The sequence below is a fragment of the Corvus kubaryi genome, unplaced genomic scaffold (assembly GCF_017639235.1).
Source record: "Corvus kubaryi isolate FWS band 111438036 unplaced genomic scaffold, C.kubaryi_AGA036_p1.0 78, whole genome shotgun sequence".
Lineage (NCBI taxonomy): Eukaryota > Metazoa > Chordata > Aves > Passeriformes > Corvidae > Corvus > Corvus kubaryi.
Genome location: NW_024582065.1, coordinates 5,044,406 through 5,062,273, shown reverse-complemented (window position 1 = coordinate 5,062,273; position 17,868 = coordinate 5,044,406). Strand labels below are relative to the sequence as shown.

The window sequence follows — 17,868 nt, the reverse complement described above, 5'->3', positions numbered from 1 at the left end:
TGATACTTAAAGACCAGAACATTCCTGCCTTAACAATCCCTTATGCTAACTCCTGTGTCCTGTGTCTAGTCCTGAACCTGACCTTGGTGGATCTGCCGGGTATGACAAAAGTCCCTGTAGGGGATCAGCCCCCTGACATCGAGTTCCAGATCCGAGACATGCTCATGCAGTTTGTCACCAAAGAGAACTGCCTCATCTTGGCGGTATCCCCAGCCAACTCTGATTTGGCCAATTCTGATGCCCTGAAGATCGCAAAGGAGGTGGATCCTCAAGGTAAATGTCTCCTAATTTATCCTGGCATTACTAGACAATGGCCTGATTTTCCTTTGGCTGTGATTAGCACAGTAGCTGTGGCTCATGTCTGTTGTCTTGGGATGCATCTTTGCCAACAAACATTCTTGTGAGAGGTATTAGTGAGTATTAACAGTTGCTGTAGTAGAAATTTTGCTACTCCCCTTTCCTTCATTTGTCTAAGCCCCATTTCTGAAGAGTTGAAGAATTTCATTTCCTTTAATCATCTGCATTTGGCCTAGAAAGAACTAGGAAAATATGCTCTAAAATCCTTTTCTACTGTGGCATAGCTTGTGCATTCAGCAGGATACAACTCAGAACTGGTCTTGATTTTTGTCTGTTTTGCTCTTGTGGCCTCTTGTACGTGATGGGAGCTGTAATGTGTGAGTTTAAGAGCCCTTGAGTAGCTAAGTTGGGCAATCTGTAACCTCTGTGAACAGAAGAAAATAATACATGAGTTGTTTGCTTGATCAAGTATGTTTGTGGTTTTTTTCCGTAGGCCAGCGCACCATTGGGGTCATCACTAAGCTGGATCTTATGGATGAAGGAACTGATGCACGAGATGTGTTAGAAAACAAATTGCTTCCCCTCCGTAGGGGTATGTTTCCTCATGCTTTGTCCATGATCTCCTTCCTCTGTTTTCCCTTTGTGAGGTGTCCTGCCCTCATCCTCTTCCTCCAGTGCATCCCCTTCCTGTAACATCTCTTACAACTTGTGGTTAAGCCATCTCTGTTCCAAGCTAAAACTGAGAAAAGTTGGGGAACCAGGCTCAGTCATGCTGTTTAACAGGAACTTTTTAGGTATTTATACCTTGATATGTAGTCCTAGCAGAAACACAACCTTATGCTCTTGTCTTTACTTTCTTTTCAATAAGGCAAGCTGTGAAAGTTGTCTAAAACACCCCTCTTGCTGCTATAGTAAAGAGATTAAATAATTCTGGGCTGTGATACATGGCTGTGGCCATGGCAAAAGTACCTGTGCTAAGGACTCATAACAGGAGAGTCTGAAATAAATGAGACTGGAGTGTGCTTTGTGTTTGGGGAGCAGTAATAAATAAGCTAATTCTCTGTTTCATACCCATTTTTGTCTTGCACACCAAAATGTCAGAACCTGGGCCGTTCAAGGAAATTCTAATTTTAAACTCTTCCAATTGCCCCTAATAATGTGTTGCCACTAGAATTCCCCTTTTGTAATGCTGCTGGCTGAGTAACTTCCTTCTCAAGTCTGAGTCTCATTTACATCTTTGCAACCATCTGATCTCTAACCCCACTCTCACAGGTTACATTGGTGTGGTCAACAGAAGTCAGAAGGACATAGATGGCAAGAAGGACATTCAGGCAGCTCTGGCTGCAGAGAGAAAGTTTTTTCTCTCCCACCCAGCCTACAGACACATGGCTGATCGCATGGGAACCCCCTTTCTGCAGAAAGTACTGAACCAGGTACTGTCCACAGTCAAGAACTGCTGCCCTTGGTGTCATTGGCTGTGAAATACATTGAGGCCAATAATGGAGCTTGCCCACCAAAGACAGAGAGAGCGCAGCATTTATCCTTTCGCTTTCAAATTCAATAGTTGGTTCGTGGTATATGCACTATTAGGATGCAAGGTCTTTCTGGATAAGTTAAAAGATACCTTCTAAATTTTTGTGATCTCAGTATTTATGGCATACTGATAGTCATTTCCCATTTATTGAGGCTACCTTATCCCTATTTTTCATACAGTAGCAATTTACTGTTGCTTCCCTCTCTGCTCCCTTGAAATACTCTCTGAAGTGAAGAGGGTCTCTTTCCTGTTTCTCCTTATTCAAATGTTCATCTTTAAACTGGAGTTTCCCGCAGCTGTGCTTTGTGCAAACCCTCTTATTAGAGCCCCATGAGTGATTTTGGCTCCTTCCACCTTTTTTTTTTTTTTTTTAGAAAGGGCTTTACCACCACATTGGGTGTCAATGGTGTGCTAATCTGAAGGCAGAATAGCCTTTACCTCTGTGTAAATAGCAAATGCTAATACTTGTATGTGAAGTTTATTCTTGGGTTTGAATCAGCAGGTTTGTGTGGAGGGGAGTTTTGCACCAGACTAGAAGGTAAATGGAAGGTGAAGAGTAGAGGGGGGCAATAGGCAGGAGCTGGGGAGGGGGAATACCTTCAGCTCGTAACTGGTATTTGTCCTGGGGTAGACATTTTGTTAGGACCACACAGAAGAATTGAACACAGAGAGGAGCTTTCGTCTGTTTTGTAGTGTGGAGGCAGCAAACTCTTCCCAGTAACTACCTAGAGGTTTACTGTCGTCTTAAACCTTCTTCTTGTGCAGCAATTGACCAACCACATCCGTGACACGCTGCCAGGGCTGCGGAACAAGCTCCAGAGCCAGCTCCTCTCCATTGAGAAGGAGGTGGAGGAGTACAAGAACTTTCGTCCTGATGACCCTGCTCGCAAGACCAAAGCTCTGCTTCAGTAAGTGGCCTCAGTGTCCCTTGCTAGAAAGGACTGCTCAGCGATGAGTTCCACTTCACGCTCTTGGGTTTTCTTTCAGGATGGTCCAGCAGTTTGCTGTGGACTTTGAGAAACGCATTGAAGGCTCTGGAGACCAAATTGACACCTATGAGCTGTCAGGAGGAGCTCGGATCAACCGCATCTTCCATGAGCGTTTCCCCTTTGAACTGGTGAAGGTACTGCTTCCCCGTGCTGCTGAGATATGCTTTTTGTTGCCTGTTATCTGTTACTACTTCTGTCTGCCTCCTTACTCCTCTTGCTATCTTTCATCAGCAGACTTTCTCTTCAGCTGCTTTGTTTCATGGTTTTCCCTTTTAACACCTTTTTTCACTTGTTTGTCTTCTTTGTTGGGACCTTCCCATAGTGCTGACCCTTCCCTCTGTCCCTGTTCTTGTTACAGAACTTAACTTTCTCTGAACTAAATGACAATATTTCTTTGGCTTAATTCCTAAATGCTAAATTAAGTGTGAAAAATCACTTTAACACAACCAATGGTAAATCAATGACTGAATGCCCTCACAGATATTTCATGTCAAAGCTACTATGACTGAATTTCATATAGAAGGGATGGTGCTGAAACTTGTACTTCCTTGCTCCTGAGCATCAGACTGGACCTAAAGTTGGCCTAATAGATACCTAAGAAGCAGGAAGAAGAATTCTAGGTATACCTGGGATTACTTCTGTCTGTCCCCTATCAATGGCCTAGAGGTGGGAATAGTGTAGAAACTGTACTCCCCTCTTGAAAGTGGAAGAGGATTTTTATTGAAAGACATTTTTCTTGGATGGTGAAGTACACTAACCTGATAAAGAGGGATACTGAAAATCTTTTTTTTTAATGTTAGGTGGAACAGATTTGAGAGCCAGATCTTTCTGCTTCATTAGTTTTTGCATTCTGCTTCCTTTTTTTTTGACATTTGAATAAGATGAGGCCATTCTAGTGAAATAAATAGCCTTGCTTGTGTTAGATTTACAATTCACACCAAATGGTTTATCCATTTGTGGTGTTCACTGAAAATGCAACTGCCAAGATCTCATGTTAAATGTTGTGAGGCAAACCAATTTGCTTTAGAAAGCCATCTAGCACTTCAGTGCTTTATCTCAAAGAAGCTCCTTAAGAGCAGCTGGGGCATCTGTAAGTGGAAGCCCTTAGCTGTTCACGTGTGTCCAGGGTGTTCTGCTTTGGCCACAGCAGTTTTATGGCTGGACTCTGTATCCAACACTTGGGCTAGTATCTCATGTGTCACATGGTAGTGCTGGCATGGGACCTCTTCTCTGCAAAGTCTGCTGCTGTGTGCTGCTATGCAAATCAGTGTCATAAAGTTTCTGATGGAATTCTGTCCTGGTGCAGATGGAGTTTGATGAGAAGGAGCTGCGGCGGGAGATCAGCTACGCCATCAAGAACATCCACGGTATCAGGCACGTATCACGCACTAGGCAGAGCTCTGGCTGAAAAGCCATGTAAATCCTTCTAGACCTTCCAAATGGAGTTGAAGACTTCAGAGGTACGGTAGGTCAGCCAAAGGGAGGGATAACCTCTGCCTTGAATCTGGGAGTAGGGACAATCATTCAAGTGAGTTTGCTTTCTTTTCCCATGTGGGAGTCACAGAAGCCTAAAAGGTAAAAGCCTGGGTAACTTGACATCTTTTCAGTCCTTCTTGGGCCTTCACATATGAAAGGGTAGGAAGAGGGATACAACCCCATATTACTGTTTTGTTTAATTAAAACTAAAATGTTGATTTTCACATTAACTAGCAGTTAGTTGTTCAAAACAAGTGTTGGTACAGAGCCTCTCCTCCCCTAGAGATCCGAGGGAGCACTGGTGTGCCCATCACCAGGGTCCCACTGGCCCCACATAGTTAGCAAACAGGTTTGTGTTCCCTTCAGTGTGAAGGTGAGTTGTCAGAAAGTTCAGCCCTGAGACCCTGAGTTGTGCTGCTCCTGGGAAGGTGCCTGTTGGAGCCCTTCCTGCACACAGGGATGTGTACAAACACTGACCTAGATTTATTTTTATTCCTTTCTCTTGGTCAGTTGCCAGCTGAACTTGATAAAGGGCGTCAGAGGTGTCAGTGTCCTAACTATCAAGAAAATCTTCCAGAGCAGGCCTCATCTCCTGCACAACTCTGAGGTCAAATACACTGTGGAGGGGTCAGCCCCTGCCACCCTTAGGCTGAGGTAAAATGGTAACCTGGCCATAGCTGTCCAGCTAAGATCCATTTTGCCCTCAGCACCTCCTTCCTGGGAAGTGCCAAGCATCCCTCATTTTTCATGGACTCCAGTCATGGCTTGTCCAGGGGACATGACACTTTCCAGCCTAAATGTCCCGGGTTTTGGTGATGGCGGTGCCTGCTCCGAGATGTGTGTGTAACGCTGTGACATTCTCCTTGCCCCTTCTCCCCCTCCTGCCTTGTCTTGTCCCCACCCTGGGTGTTTAGAACCGGTCTCTTCACACCTGACATGGCCTTTGAGACCATTGTGAAAAAGCAGGTGAAGAAGATTAAAGAACCTTGCCTGAAATGCGTGGACATGGTCATTTCGGAGTTAATCAATACTGTTAGACAGTGCACCAAGAAGGTAACCAGAGGCAGCATGGAGTTGGCACCTTCCACCCGCTCGCTGGCTGCGGTGCAGCATCGTGACCTGGGCAGGGATTTGCCTGCAGCCACACTTGGTGTTTTCACCACCTCCTCAGCATGACTAGACCTGAGCAGAGCCAGCCTGGAGCGATCCAGCCAACAAGCCAAACAGAAAGGAAGCACTGTGGGATGTGTGCCATGGCCCTGCTCTGTGAATCTTTTAGAGCTGGGATTTAAATTTTGTGCTCTCTGTTCTTGTAGAAGTTAGAGGGTTAAGCTGTTGGGGGATGTATGGGGCTGAAATTCAGAGCTACAGCACTTACGGTTGTGGGCTGTATCTCAAGGAAACGTTGCTGTGGTGTTTGGCTTGGTTTCTGGCTGGTTTGGTCCATATCCTAATCTGGAATGGCAGCACATGGCTGAGAAGAAGCAAGTTAGAAATGTTCATCAGCCTCTAGGGTCCATCTGCTCTCTCTCTCTCAAGAGAGGGCATCAGGCTTTGCCCTTTGGGATCCATACTGGTATTTTTTGGGGTCAGGGGAGGGAACCTGACTTGATTCTGCCCTTTGGATGTGGCAGCTTTTGTTTATGAGGTTGGGGTTGAAAGAGAGCAAGATAAGATGACTCGTGCCATCTTCTCAGCTATGACTTGCTGCTTCAGGTTGGGCTGGGTGCTGGTGAAAAGGCACCTCAGTTAGGATTAGGTGGGCACTGGGAACTGGACTCGCTGCTGGCTATTCAGGTGCAGGTAAATGGGCACTGCAGGGGGTTTCCACAGAGTCTGACCCCCTCTCTGCAAGGGTGGGGACAGGTGCCCAAGTGGTAACACTTGCCATCCCTTGCACAAGTGCCTGGTCCTTAGGGCCAGGAGCCTCAGTAGAAGGGCTCAGGTGTGCAGGCACGTGCTTTGCCCGCCAGGACAGACTGGGAGAGCAAAGCGGATGCAGTGAGAGGTTGCTCAGGTTTCTAGAGTGCTGGAGGAGCTTCCTTTTTCTGTCCTGCTGTCCTCTCTTGGGGTGTGTGACTGTGGGAAGCACCCAGAAAATTGCCATTAGAGCCTGTTGACAGGTAAGCACAGGCCCTCGGGCTGCCAAGTATCCAGAGTCACCTGCTAACTGGATCAGAAGGGCCCTCCTTTTTCATGCCCTCTGAAGCTTCTTTTGATTTGTTCTCCATCCATCAGTTGCTATTCAAAACTTCCCATTGATTCTTTCCCATTGCATCCTTTCCTTCACTATTTCTTACTTCATTGTTTCTTTTTCATTCCTCTTTTTACTGACAGTTTTAGAATAAACCATCTGTTCCGAAGGCAGCAGTTCCTCAAGTAATCAGGTAGTGGGTACAGCAGGGTGGGAAATACAGGAGGAGAAAAGACCACATGGATGGAGGGGAAATGTCACAGATTCAGGAATAAAGGATTCCATTTCAACTTGGATCCTACTGCTAAGGTGTTCATGGTTGACTTCAGTTCTAGTTGCACTGTGTGTGCTCTAGTAGCCATAGTTACTATTTTGTATATGAAGAAAGAAAATACTGTCATTCAGGTGATACTCAGGTACTGTAGGGGACTAATTTTTTAAAAAAATCAGATTTCCCCCGAAGTCTGGTGGGGGAAACAGCATAACTTGAGCTTAGATGGGCAGCTGGATTAGTAGGAATCCTCTGCTGGGTCAGAGGGTGTGAACTGAACTCTGGAAATGCTCTTGCTTTGCTCAAAAGGGGCATTGTTGGCACCTAGGGAGAGACCCTTGGGTGAATCCACATCCTGTAATATATTCCAACTCTTTGCTGCTTAAAAGGCAGAGTGGTTGTACATCTCATAATATGTGTTGAAGAGTGTTTTAATACTGGTGTTGCTTGGGGACTTGCAGGTGTTACCTGCAGAGATGCGGAAGATGAGGTGAAGGAGTAGATACCTGATTTACATGAAGTGGTGGTTATTTATAGCCATCCCAGGATTTGTTGTTAGCTGCAGGCACCCCAGGTGTGGTTATAAACTGCAGCTTTAGAAAAGTAGTATCCCCTTCCCATGCCAAGGGGATGTTATTCCCTGAAAGTACTGGCAAAGCAGTAATGGCCCATGATAAGACAAGTAACTCAGATTGTGTAACAAAGAACATCCTGGTAGAAGCTCTGAAGTGTTAAAAGAAGTGCTGAAAAACTTTTTTTGGGTGCAGTAGTCTTGAATTGGATTGATCCTGGCTGTATTTTAGTAACTTTAGTTTCTGTGGACTTTCTGTTCTTCCTGAGTGGAGCCACTGAGAACACAGACCACATAATATCAGGGGAAATTAATAGTTCCTTATAAATCACAGCAGGCCTGTGTTGGGTCTGATGCTGCAGGTATAATGGGTGCTTTGTATAGCTATGGATGTCTTGTAGCATGTTTGCATTTTCCTAAATGGGTACATCTGTTCTTACTGAGGAGGTTGATGTTGCAGGGAAGGTGGGTGAGATGAAATATGTTCTGTAAGTGGAGTGGTTTGTCCGAATCCCTGAAACTGAGAGACTCTGGTTCAGTTCTGCCAAAACAAGATACAAGTGATAGACCTCTGCAGGTCTTAGCCTGGCTCCTGTTCAGGCTTCCTGCAGCTGAAATAAGGAAAACTTGAGGGGGAGATAACCATGGCGGGAAGGAAAGGGAAATAAGATAAAGAGATATGAGAAATGGTGAATGTCTAGGAAAAGAGGCAGTGGCTCACTGGCAAGAAGCTTTGTCTTGAAATCCCAAGAAGCTTTCCTTCAGGAAGTGATCACTTGATCCCTGGGGGCTCCATTCACTCATCTTGCTCTTGACAGCTCACCATTTCACTGGCCCAGCTGCTCCTACCTCATTCCCCCTTTGCCACTTCCATTTGCCTGTAGACTCTCCTGATACTTGGCAGTGCACAGGCCCCATAGCAATGCTCACCTGGTTCAGTAAGCTAATGGAATGAACCAAAATCTCACTTCTCATTTTGCCTTGTGTTTTCTCTCTTCTCCCTTTTCCTTCCTTCTTTCTTCCTCCTTCCTGCTCTTTCTCTGCTTTGCTTTCTTCTTCCTCGTTGCTTCCTCCCACCCTTCCCCTGCCATGCAGAACGGGTCTCTTCACGCCTGACCTCGCTTTTGAAGCCATAGTGAAAAAGCAGGTGCAGAAGTTGAAGGAGCCAAGTCTGAAGTGTGTGGATATGGTAGTGAGTGAGCTCACATCCACCATCAGAAAGTGTAGCGAAAAGGTAAAGAAACAAAAAATCAAAGAAAGGTCAATGCCCACCCCCTTCCCACACACTTCCATGCTGTTTCTCCACACACACGCCTGGAACTCCAGCAAATCTCCAGAGAGAAAACTGATATAATGATGCATCTAAAGGAGAGCAGCAACCTGCAGGTGCAAGAGCAGTTTAAAGGCAGGCCAAGGGAAGTGGGTGACAACTGATGGGCTCTTTAGCTGAGCAGTGAGCTGGGACCCAGTGGGTTACTCTGGCATAACCTTTTCCTCTGTCCGTATCAGTGTGGATCAAACCCTTTGTAAGACCAGTTTGCTGTGCCATTGCCTGCACATTTGGAACTTCTTACTTGTTATTTCTGGGACCCCCTTAAATCCAGATACCCTAGAAAAAGATAAAAAGCCAGAAAAAGACCTCCCATCCCTGCAGCATTAATGGTGTGCAGTGAATATTGACCAGTAGCATCTACAAAACAGCAGTTGATGAAAAATTTGAGATGCAAGATGTTCTGCAAGAGACATTCAGAATTCCAAAAGGCTTTGAGAAAAGCTTTGCCAGGCATTACACTCTCTACATCATTTTCCTGCTGATTTCTCACTCCATGAACTATGCTCAGTGGGAAGTAGTGTGAGGCTTTTCCTTGCATGTGGTGAACCACAGGAGGTGAAGCCTGAGGGCAGCAGCAGGTGGAGAGTGGCAGGGAAGGTGTCAAATACTTATTGGAAGCTGGGGCACGAGTGGCTTTGATTCCCAGGCTGGTTCCCTCCAGGAGAGGGCACTACATGCCTCCTCAAAAAAAAAAAGACAGATGTGGCAATTGGTGTAAAACTTACCAGTGAGGGGCTAGAAACATGTGGCACAACAGAAGTGTGTTCTGGAAACTGAGTTGGAAAGGACTGTTTCATGGGCTATTTTAGGACTTGGGAATTACAGTTTCCTTCTTCCAGGGTTACAGCCAGACTCACCAGCATTTTGGTGAGCCCTGAATTGGGAAGGAAGGGAAGATAGGAATTGATATGAGTTCAGAGTGAGGGCAAAAGATGAGTTAAAAAGGTCTGGCTCACATTTGGAATGCAGAGCTCATCACCACCTCTGTAAGGACACATCTTTGACATGCCCCAAGCTCTGCCCAGTCTATTTCTTGAGGAGTCCTGGTGTTGCCAGGTTGTGGGGGCTGATGTGGTGAGGCAGAGTAACTCCTTCCCAGCCTATTTCTAATGCTGATTTTTTATTTTGATGGGTGTGATTTCTTGCACTGTGTTCTGTAACTGGCTGGTGACCTCTGCTCTGGTTGGGGAGAGAGAAGGATGATGATAAAAACCCCAAGTGTGTTGAATTCTAGTTTCTCTATTGGACCATGTCATTAGAGTGGCTGGATACTGACTTGCTCTGTGGATTTTTAATCCATGATGTGATGGATGACCCTGTGAGGATATGCCAAGATGATGCAACCTGGGTAATCCTATAAGGAAGGTGATAGTGACACTGTAGGAGACAAATGGCTATGGTTAAAGCCAGAGAGGCCAGGGAGACAGATGTTAGATATAAAATAACTGCCTGAATGAAAACACGTATCAATAGTACTGGAAGATAAAAGGAAGACTTTAGTAATGCTTAAAGTCAAATGTCTGCATGTAGTGAGAAGGTTAATCTTGCCTATACCTCGCTCTGAAAGAGGAGAAAGAAAGAAAAGGCCACTTAAGGATTGCAGCTGGACTAAGATGGGTTCTGATGGCATAAGGTAGTAACAGCACAGGGACATTAGTTAATTTGCAATATTTATTTTGCATGTTATAGCTCTAACTGCTTGACATGGACGAGAGCATGTGCTATTAGGGGAAGCATCTGGAAAAGGCTATTTTAGGACTGATGCTAATTGTAAGGTAATACCCAGCCTGCCGTGTTGTGGACTGATGCTGCCTTTCAGATGACAAAAACCTTTAAACTCACCAGAAGTCCTGCAAGGCTTCTGGAAAGGAAGGCTGCTTGGGCTAACACCTCTTGAATTAGCTTAACAGTCCTGTAGCCTTGGTTTGTTGCTGTCCTGAACTGTTGTGTGTTATTGTTTATGTTCTCTCACAATTATTTCATTTCACCCCAGATGGTGAAGAAATCATTGTATGTGCAGCTGATAAAGCTGTGTAGATTGAATATTATGAGACTATCAAAGAACACAGAAGGTGACAAACCCATCTGTGTTCACAGAAGTACAGTTTTCTTGTATGAAAAGTTGACTATTTCTTGACTCTTAGACAAAGTTGAGGGCTGAAGAGGATGGCCGTTAACAGCTGTCCTGTGACTGGCCTGATTCTGAGCTTCTTGCTATTGGAGAGTAGCTCCAAAAGCAGCAGAAAGCTGGTGTAAGCATGCTCCCTTACATTTAGGAGGATAATGTTCTAGCTAGTGTTTTTCCAAAAGCAGGAGCCTTCTGTGCCAGACTGCACTGCAGCATCTCACAAGTGCAGGAAAGTCTTGCAAGTCAGCAGCCCTTCAGCTGAAGGTTGACCTTTGGTGTGCTGGCAAGGACTCCTAGAATCTGCAAAGAGGGGAACTAAGGAACATTGGGACAATTTGGTTTTCAAAGAGGGCTGTAAGCTTGTATTTTGATTAAACAGGAAAACGATGCTAAAACAGGATCAAACCTCACTTAGCTGGGACACGATCCCAGGCTGACAGACGTTACCCCTCGAAGGGTCGCCTGCTCTCCTGTCTTTCAGAGTTATGGCATTTCTGGGTGCTGTTTGTCCTGCTGGTGATAACTCCTTGCCCCTCTATACCCTGTTGCATGTTCCTTGGTGGTGTGACATCCTATGGCTTGTTTATCTCTTTCCTTGCCCACCCTTGCTGCTCCTGTGCATGCTTGGGGTCAGAAACTCCTGCATGGGGACCAATGCTGCCAATTTATTTTTGCACATGAATGTTGCTGGACAACCTTGTTTCTGAATAAACTACAACTTGTTTTGCACTTTGTGTGCATTTGAACTGGTTGGGACTGGGATGGTGTGGGGAGGTTTGAATGTGGTTTTTGTTTGACTGTGTTTGTTGGTTTTTTTTAATTTGAAGCAAAGAAGCTGAGACTTGCTTAAAGGTTTTCCAACTTCCTATTTTTCTGTTTGACATAACTTGCCCATCTATCCTTTGCCAACCCCCCAAAGAAAACAGGAAGCTTTCCCTGTCTGTTTCTGAAGCAACCAGCTGCCTGAACCAAAAGATCACGGAGAACACCCAGTTTTTGCTGTCAAGACAAGGTGGTACAGGGGAACTAATTCCACTTGTTTTTTCCTGCTTCTGTGGCCTTCAAAACCAAACCACACATTTAAAAATAGTGTCAAATCTGGTCCAAATTCCAGTTCTAGGCTATTGCAACTTGCTTGACTGCAGGGGGGCTTAAAGAGTTTGAAACTGTTTGTAGGCAGATGTTAGGAATATTGGTGGTGGTTAGTGTGGGATCTGGCTTCCAGTAGTGATGCTGCACTTTTTGAGGCTATTCCTTGTAGCATGTTATAATTATGTATACAAAACAAAGGGCAAACTGGTTTCAGAAGAAGCCCTCATAAACTGGGGGAACAAAACAAATGCAGTACAGGTCATGAGCAAATGAGATTTTGTTTTTATGCACCCCCTTGAGCAGGTATAAAAGACTGATATTGGGAAATACTGTTTGCCATCATAGTCAAATTGGAGGTGATACTAAAAAACCGCAGGGAAAATAGTTTCACAAGGAATAGGTGAAGTAGGGAAGAAAGGGCTGGATTCTGGATCTAGAGGATTAATTTTATTTGACTGTGTTGGGCTTGACCTGAAATGCAACAGTTGCTGCTGTAGGAATCACTAGAAATTTATGACTCTAGGCAAGAAGGCAGGTGCTGTGTGAAACCCAGAGGACTTTAAAGGTGCTGATTCTAGAAGTGTAACTCAGGTATTATCTCTGTAGATAATCTTGCTTTGAATCACAGCCACTAAAGTCCTTCTGCTTCTCAGTGTGGGCAGGAGAGTATTCACTCCTCAGAAACGTGGCAAAAAATGTGCTGTAGATGCAATGTGAACATAGATATGTAATCCTGTCCCAACACAGTGGAGAACAGGTAGAAGCAGTTGGATGCCCAGAGCATGGTGTTTCTTGGAGACACGAACCCTTGAGCTGGTCAGATTCTTTGTCTCTGTTTGCAGATGTTGGAGAGAGACAAATGCTTTCACTTAGTCCCTCAGCAAACAGGGACTGAAATCCACTTCACTTCCTATATGACTTAACAGGTTGTAACAACAGGCCATTCATGTGCTTAGCCTACTACAGTGAAATGCTGAACAACCAGAGAAACTACTCATTTTAACAGGAAAAAGCCAACAAGCAAGAAGCAGTGCACTTATATCTGGGGTTTGCCAAAAGCCTCATGACAGGAAGAATGCGGTGAGTTTGGACCAGGTCTCTGGTGAGACAGAATGGTTGCTGCAATAGTGAAAAGGGCTTTTCTCTAAAGCCCAAAGCAAGCAGAAATTAGCTTTGCCCCCAACAGACCTCCAGGAACTTGGAAAAATCTGTCTGCAAGTCCAGCTTTCTAGATCTTCCCTCAAGAATATCTGATAGCAGGGCATATGTGTGCATGTGTACATGTGGGGGGCTGCAGCCCCCTTTTTACCTCCCTTTCCCATGTGCACGTGTTTCCTGTCTCCTGCAGCTCAGCCAGTACCCTCATCTGCGTGAGGAGATGGAGAGGATCGTCACCACCCACATCCGTGAGAGAGAAGGCAGGACCAAGGATCAGGTGGGGATCAGGAGTGTGTGTTGGGGGGGAAATTGGGTGGGGGACACCTTTTGAAGGTGTCTAAGTCAGAGGGGCCTGAGCCAAGTGGTGTCTGGCAGTAGAGGGGATCAGATGAACAATGTCCAGGGCTCTGTGTGCCCCTGTTAGCAGTGTCAGTCACTAACCTCTTACTCTGTGCCTCTCTTTGGCAGGTCATGCTTCTAATAGACATTGAGCTGGCTTACATGAACACAAACCATGAGGATTTCATTGGCTTTGCCAAGTAAGCATCCACTTCCTATTGCCTCCTCTTCTCCACATGTGTTTCCTGTGGCTCTGTCCTGTAGCTGCTCCAGTAGATGGGGTGCAGATGAAGCCCTGGTGCAGATGCTATGATCCCAAGAATGGTGCAGCTTCTCAGCATTGTTTTTTCACTGACTCTGGATTGCAAGGCTGGGGAGGAGGCTAGAGATGCATGGAAGGGGGTGTTGCAGTATTAGATTTGTTTCAGAACAAAAAAACGCAGCAGCTATGGAGGGTTAGTGACCCAAGTGAGGTTCATGTGGGAGCAAGAAGATGAGTAGTCCAGGCTGAGAGAGCAGATGGCAAAAGATTGAGTTATTAAGGCTTGGTAGCTAGTGGTGGGGGGCCCCAACTCACTGTAGCAGCTATCCAAAGGGAGGAGGATTCAGGTGATCAAGAAGAGCCTGAGAAGTTTTGAATGTCTCTGCTGTTGTTTACAGTGCTCAGCAGAGGAGCAGCCAGATGAGCAAGAAGAAGGCAGCTGGTAACCAGGTAGGCCAAGTTCCATCTCCTTCACTGCTGCAAGGAGGATGTGTTTGCTACCTGGAAGCTACCCAGGTGGACTGGATGCAGCACTGCTCTAAGTTGTTTTTTTGTGTTGCCTTTTTTTTTTTTTTTAACCAAACTGTTGATAACTGGAGGATAGTGGTTTAGGCTCCCTGCAGTCAGGAAGAACTGAGCATCTGGCAGCAATGGAGGCAGCTTGATAATCAAGATCTGGTCTCGCTTTTCTGCTAGAAATCCCTATTAATGTTCTGTAAATTCCTGTTTGTTCAGCCCCTTTTCTAACTGTGCCAACTCTCCTGCCAAGGTGAGAGGTACAGAACACTAGGTCTGAAGGGTTACAGAATTGTCCTTTCTAGTTGTCTTTCCCATGAGTGGTATCTACTTTCCAAAAAGAGATTTCGAGAGAATTCATGGACTCTTTTTCTGAAAAACTTCACTGGAAATACATAAATCTCTGTACAGGTAGATGGAGGGTGATGATAGCCATATGGTTGCAGTGGGTATGTATGAGAACACACCCATGGGAGAAGACAGCAGTGGAGGGGAGGACTTCCCTTAATCCTCCAGGAACTGTGAGGAGTATACACAGAATTAAAAAGAGACTAATGACACTTTGTCCCAGATTTGCTGGGGACGTGGCAAGGCCATCTTGGCTAGAAGATCTTGGAAACAAAGCCTTACAAGCAACTTCATAGAGAATGGAAGCAAATGCTTTTGCTTAGTCTTTTAAAAAGACATTCACTCCTGACATGACATCCATCCTCTTCATAACAAAATGTTTGGCTACCTCTCCCTGGACATGACATTGCGGACTGTTTCAGATTGTTGGCAGGCAGGTGTTCTCAGCAGGTTGGGCTGGCTAGCCAGCCGTTTTGGAGCAGCTGTAGGGAATCCCATCCTCTGCAGTCCTTTACAGTAGAGCTGAGTGTAGAAGAGTGCAAAGGGTAGACTCTGGATCTACCTGTAAAGTGCTTTCACTTTCCTGTTAGCAGATTTATTTTGGGATGGGGTTGCTTGTGTTAACACCTGGGGTGAAAGATTTGCTACCAGCCTCCAATTTATTTTATTTTTGAGCCTCTCTTCTCCTGCTCCAACTTTCCTAGTAACAATCTCTCCTCTCTTTGCTCCTCTCCTGCTCTCTGCTCTGCTGCTGTTGCTATGGTTCCCCTTTGCAGGATGAGATCCTGGTGAGTAGAAGGCCACTCAGCAGGGTGTGCTAATGAACATTAATGTTGCATCTGGGAATGCAAAACCAAGGCATAAACACATTATTCCCTCTGCTGCTGAATGAGGAGAGGAGGGCAGCTGGCATTAGACACAGATGAAGCAGAAACGAGGTGGAAAGGTAGTATGTTGAGGAAAAATTCAGAGCTGCGGGTACATCTTTTGAGTGGGTGGAGATAAAAAGCAGCAATCGAGGATGTGTAGTTCTGTTCCACTGCCCTCTCCTGTCCACAAGGAGAGTAGGACTAGCCTGAGCTTAGAAGGCAGGAGATGAAGACCCGAGGCTCCTACGTTTGCCTTTACAGAGTAAATTGCCAATTGAAATGATCCTGTACCTCCAGGGCAGGTAACCAGGTAGGCCAACTGGGTAGATGGCTCACACAATGCAACCTGCTAATACACTGTGCAGTCTTATGGTTTTTCAATGCCAGGAAGTTTTCAGCAAGCATATCTGTACAAGGTACACACATAATGCACACAGATGTTTTTGGGTGTGAATAGTGCAGTAATAGGTATAAAAGCTAATGCCTTTATGTGGATACATACCTGCCTTTGATTAAGTGGTTCTAAACCACCACTCAGTGAATAGAGTCCCCTAGAGAGTAATAGCCTGGCTTCTTTACAGACTAATCTTCTAGGAACTTGTCTTGCTCTAGATTAATATGACTGCCCAAATACCTGGGCATGCTGAAGTCCAGGATACTAATTCCAGATGCACCATTTTGTTCTGTTATCCTTAGTGACTCCTTTTACTAAACTCAGTTCTTTCCGGGGTGCTTGGCCGTGTCCTGAACTGGTTCTCCCTACCCTGAGTTGAGTGAAGCACTCCACACTTGCAGTGTGCTGAAAGGTGTGCTGGTGTCCTGGTTTTCTCTAGGCATGGCCTTTTCTGGGTGTTTTTCTGTGATTTGGTGCTTGTAGATTGTGCCAATGTCCAAGGCACTCCTGATGTAGTTCTTTCTGTATCTTTCTTCTTGGCAGAGGGTATAATGCACAGCACTGCCAGGTTCCTTCCTGCCTCCTTTTTATGGACCTTCACTGGCCAGTTGAATGGGGGGCTCTTCTGGCAGCAGCAGAGAGCACCATGTTCCTTGTCTTTCCATACTGCTCTGTGTGTGGGGATACCCTTGGATCCCTCCTCTGTCACCTAAGGCCAGGGATGATTGTCCTTGTTAATGCTTATGGCTTCCACCCCCTCAGGTGATACGGAAGGGCTGGCTCACCATCAACAACATTGGGATCATGAAGGGTGGCTCCAAGGAGTATTGGTTTGTCCTGACAGCGGAGAACCTCTCCTGGTACAAAGATGATGAGGTGAGTAGCTCAACTCTGCTGCTTGAGTCTCAGGCATCTGATGAGGACAAGCCCTTCAGATCACTTGGTGTTACAGATGTATCTTCTGAATGCTGTCTGCAGCTTGTGACAAGCTGAAACTGTCCTTGGGCCAGGATCCCCATGGCCTCAGTACTGCTGAGCATTTCTGAATTGATGTGAATGTGGCTTGTTTGACGCACAAGGAGTAATATTTATGCTTGAAGTTCTGGCTCAGTGGAAAGTTGACAGGCACTTGGAATGAATTTGACCTTTATTCATTTTGCTGTGGCAGCTGTGATCATCAAGGGTGTGATGGGTTAGTTCCAAAGTTTGGACTTCTAGGCATTTGTGGGGCAGCAGTGAGTTTTCTGAAGGCACATGGCAGATGATTTCATGCATCTCCTGGTTACAAGAAAAAAGCTTTCTCAGAGGAAGACAACAGGAGCTGTGGACCTGATGCTCTAGCTCAGGTGCTGGTTGCTTCTGACTTCGAATAAATAACTTAATCTCTCTCAGGTCCAGCTCTTAAACATGCAAAGTAGGAATGTCTTTTTACTGTTTCTATATTGAACATGCCAGTGAATGTGTTATATTTAAAATTGTTTGAGTCGTAAATGGTTAGAGTTCTGCTGATCAAGTACAGTGATGTGTGGAGTATCACTGTTAGGAACATGGACCTACTCTGTAGAGTTGCTTGATAATCTTGAATATTAGCAATTCTGGCAACATGCTGTGATGTGTTTCTGCTTCAGTGGGAATTGTTATAAGCAGACAGAATCATTCCAGCTGAAATCACTGTCAACAGCGTCTTACTTCCTATGCAAGACAAAGGTAGATAATTGTCCTTTTTGATTACTTTGAAAAGAGAGAGAATAGCTGGATGGTTCTGGTAAGAACATGATGGAAAGGTTTGGTCCCCTCAATGTGCTGGGAGATGAAAAATGTCTGGTATGATGTAGTCATAAACTCTGAGTTGATCAGGGTTTCTGACTGCAAATGAAGAAACTGCTCTGCCTCTTATTGTGGTTTGTGTCCCTCATGTGTTCTGAGGCACTCAGTATTGTGTCTGGAAGCTGCAGTCAGGCCTGGCTTCTTGTCTAGTTGCTATCAGTAGGCCTGTTTACTTCTCAGCAGGTAGAAATGATGACAAATACAGTGATGGATCAGCCTCTAAATATTGCTTTCTGTATGGAGATGGCTGCTGTGCTGCTATGGATGAGC

At 45.3% G+C, this 17,868-nt stretch overlaps 1 protein-coding gene across 1 annotated transcript in view; it reads left to right on the top strand.

Annotated features, from left to right (window-relative positions):
• Positions 1–17,868, top strand: part of DNM1 (dynamin 1) — a 66,340-nt gene that overhangs the window by 25,371 nt on the left and 23,101 nt on the right. The window contains 12 exon segments of the mRNA XM_042052634.1: positions 70–273; positions 791–889; positions 1,570–1,730; positions 2,597–2,739; positions 2,819–2,954; positions 4,127–4,194; positions 5,211–5,349; positions 13,234–13,320; positions 13,512–13,582; positions 14,043–14,094; positions 15,285–15,296; positions 16,534–16,647. Of these exon segments, the coding sequence (XP_041908568.1) occupies positions 70–273; positions 791–889; positions 1,570–1,730; positions 2,597–2,739; positions 2,819–2,954; positions 4,127–4,194; positions 5,211–5,349; positions 13,234–13,320; positions 13,512–13,582; positions 14,043–14,094; positions 15,285–15,296; positions 16,534–16,647 (1,286 nt within the window).